Source organism: Cervus elaphus, chromosome 2 (genome assembly GCF_910594005.1).
Source record: "Cervus elaphus chromosome 2, mCerEla1.1, whole genome shotgun sequence".
Lineage (NCBI taxonomy): Eukaryota > Metazoa > Chordata > Mammalia > Artiodactyla > Cervidae > Cervus > Cervus elaphus.
Window position 1 is genome coordinate 22,500,387 of NC_057816.1, and position 2,200 is coordinate 22,502,586.

Here is a 2,200-nt window from a genome sequence, read left to right on the forward strand (position 1 = left end):
GGTAGGAGGAGAAGGGGATGACAGAGGATGAGATAGCTGGATGGCATCACCGACTCTATGGACATGAGTTTGAGTAAACTCTGGGAGCTAGTGACGGACAGCGAGGCTTGGCATGTTGAGATTCATGGGGTTGCAAACAGTTGGACACGACTGAGCCACTGAACTGAACTGAAATCATAAATAAACCAACCAACCAAATAACTGGTCTCAACAAAACAAAGCAAAACAAAATAAAACAAAAACAGAACACCACTTGAAACCAGAAAGATTCAAGCCAGGTGAGACATGAGAGATGTGAGAGGGACAAAGCAAATAGGAAAAAGTTAGCAAATACATTCAATGAGTTATGTTGACAAGTGATTGTTCTTCCATTATATGTATGTAAGTTTTTACAGGGCTTCTCCTCTATATTTCTCTAACAAATTTTCAACCTGAAAAAGAATAATTACATTTGCACCCAAAGAGTTTTCTCCTTAGTGTTTTCTGCATGGCAGCCTTCACTTCCTTATTTCTTAAGCTGTAGATTAGGGGGTTCAGCATTGGTATCCCTGTGGTGTAGAACAGGGAGACCACATTCTCCTGGGCCAGGGAACTGCCTGTGGAGGGTTTTAAGTACAAGAATGTGGTAGATCCATAAAATAATCCCACAGCTGCAAGATGGGAGCTGCATGTACTGAAGGCTTTGGACCTTCCCTCTGTGGAGTGGATATGGAGGATGCTGGAGAGAATAAAAGCATAGGAAACAAAGATTGTTAAGCTGGTGAATATGATGTTAAATCCAGCCAAAAAGAAAGTTGTTATCTCAATATGATGGGTGCTGGAGCAGGAGAGCTTCACGAGTGCGACAATATCACAGAAGTAATAACTGATGAGGTGCTCACAATAAGATAGTTTTAACATGAGGCCAGTTTCTATGGTTGAGCCAATGAGCCCCATGGTATAGACTGCAGCCACCAGGAGGGAGCAGACTCGATGAGACATGATGATGTTGTAAAGCAGAGGTCTGCAGATGGCAACATAGCGGTCATAGGCCATCACGGTCAGTGTGTAACTCTCAGCAATGACAAACACCAGGAAGAAGTAGAGCTGGGACATGCACCCTGCATAGGAGATGATGTTCTTCTCTGACACAAAGTTCACCAGCATCTTAGGGGTAATGACAGAGGAGTAACAGAGATCTAATAGTGACAGACTGCTGAGAAAATAGTACATGGGTGTATGAAGCTGAGCATTCAGACAAATCAGTGTTATCACACTCAGGTTCCCTATCATGGTGACTGAGTAGATCCCAAGGAAGAGGAAGAAGAAGGGTAGCTGGAGCTCTGGCTGATTTGTTAAACCTCCAAGAATGAACTCTGTCACTGTGGAGTGGTTTTGTGCAGCCATTCTCCTCTGGTTGGGAGCTCTGTGGAGAAAAGAAATAAGAACTTATGAAAATGTATATACAGTCAGCCCTTGGTATCAACCAGTTACACATCCCAGGATTCAATCAGCCATGGATCCAGGACATAGAGGGCTGACAGACTTCATAATACCAAGTCATTTTATTTAAGGATGCTGAGCATTGGTGCAGCAGCCCCTGAAGATACTTAGAAAAAACCATGTATGAACCTTTCTGGTGTGGCTGGGTGTCAGCTTCTGTTCCTGAGTGAGTGATCTTGAACTCATTTTTTTTTCTGATTTTTTGTCTCTTCCACCCTTCTAATGTTTTCTAGGATTCCTACAATTATGGCATGGTTTGAAGAATATGAAGTTGGAGAAAATAGGGGCCCCTATAGAGCCTTTCCACTCTCATGTTATCCAAGTACCCTGTAGGTAACTACAAGTGTGTTTTATTTATGAGTCCAGAGTTGAATTTTGCTCCAGAAAGAGAAAGTCCCTTACCATCTCTGCAATCCCAAAATACTCCCCAGGAAATGAAAGCACGAGGTCACCTTACCTCAAATCCAGATAGTGTGGGATGATAGAGCCCTTCCAATTACTGAATGACAAATCAGTTTCCACATTTGAGACTATATGGAGTTACAATATCAATTTCCAAAGTTAAAAATATAATGGAAAAATATACATGAAATATTGGGTTGGCTAAAATGTTTGTTCAGGGTTTTCTGTAAGATGTTGTGGAAAACCCAAACAAACTATTTGCCAACTCAATATTTTCCAAATATTGTTGCTATACAATTGTACATTTTCATTAGAC

The 2,200-nt window shown here is 41.5% G+C and overlaps 1 protein-coding gene across 1 annotated transcript; it reads right to left on the minus strand.

Annotated features, from left to right (window-relative positions):
- Positions 1-426: 426 nt before the first annotated feature.
- Positions 427-1,389, minus strand: LOC122706297 (olfactory receptor 151-like). Its single transcript, XM_043921423.1, has one exon. It carries the CDS (start codon positions 1,384-1,386, stop codon positions 427-429), a length of 960 nt encoding a protein of 319 aa, XP_043777358.1. The 5' UTR covers positions 1,387-1,389.
- Positions 1,390-2,200: the final 811 nt, after the last annotated feature.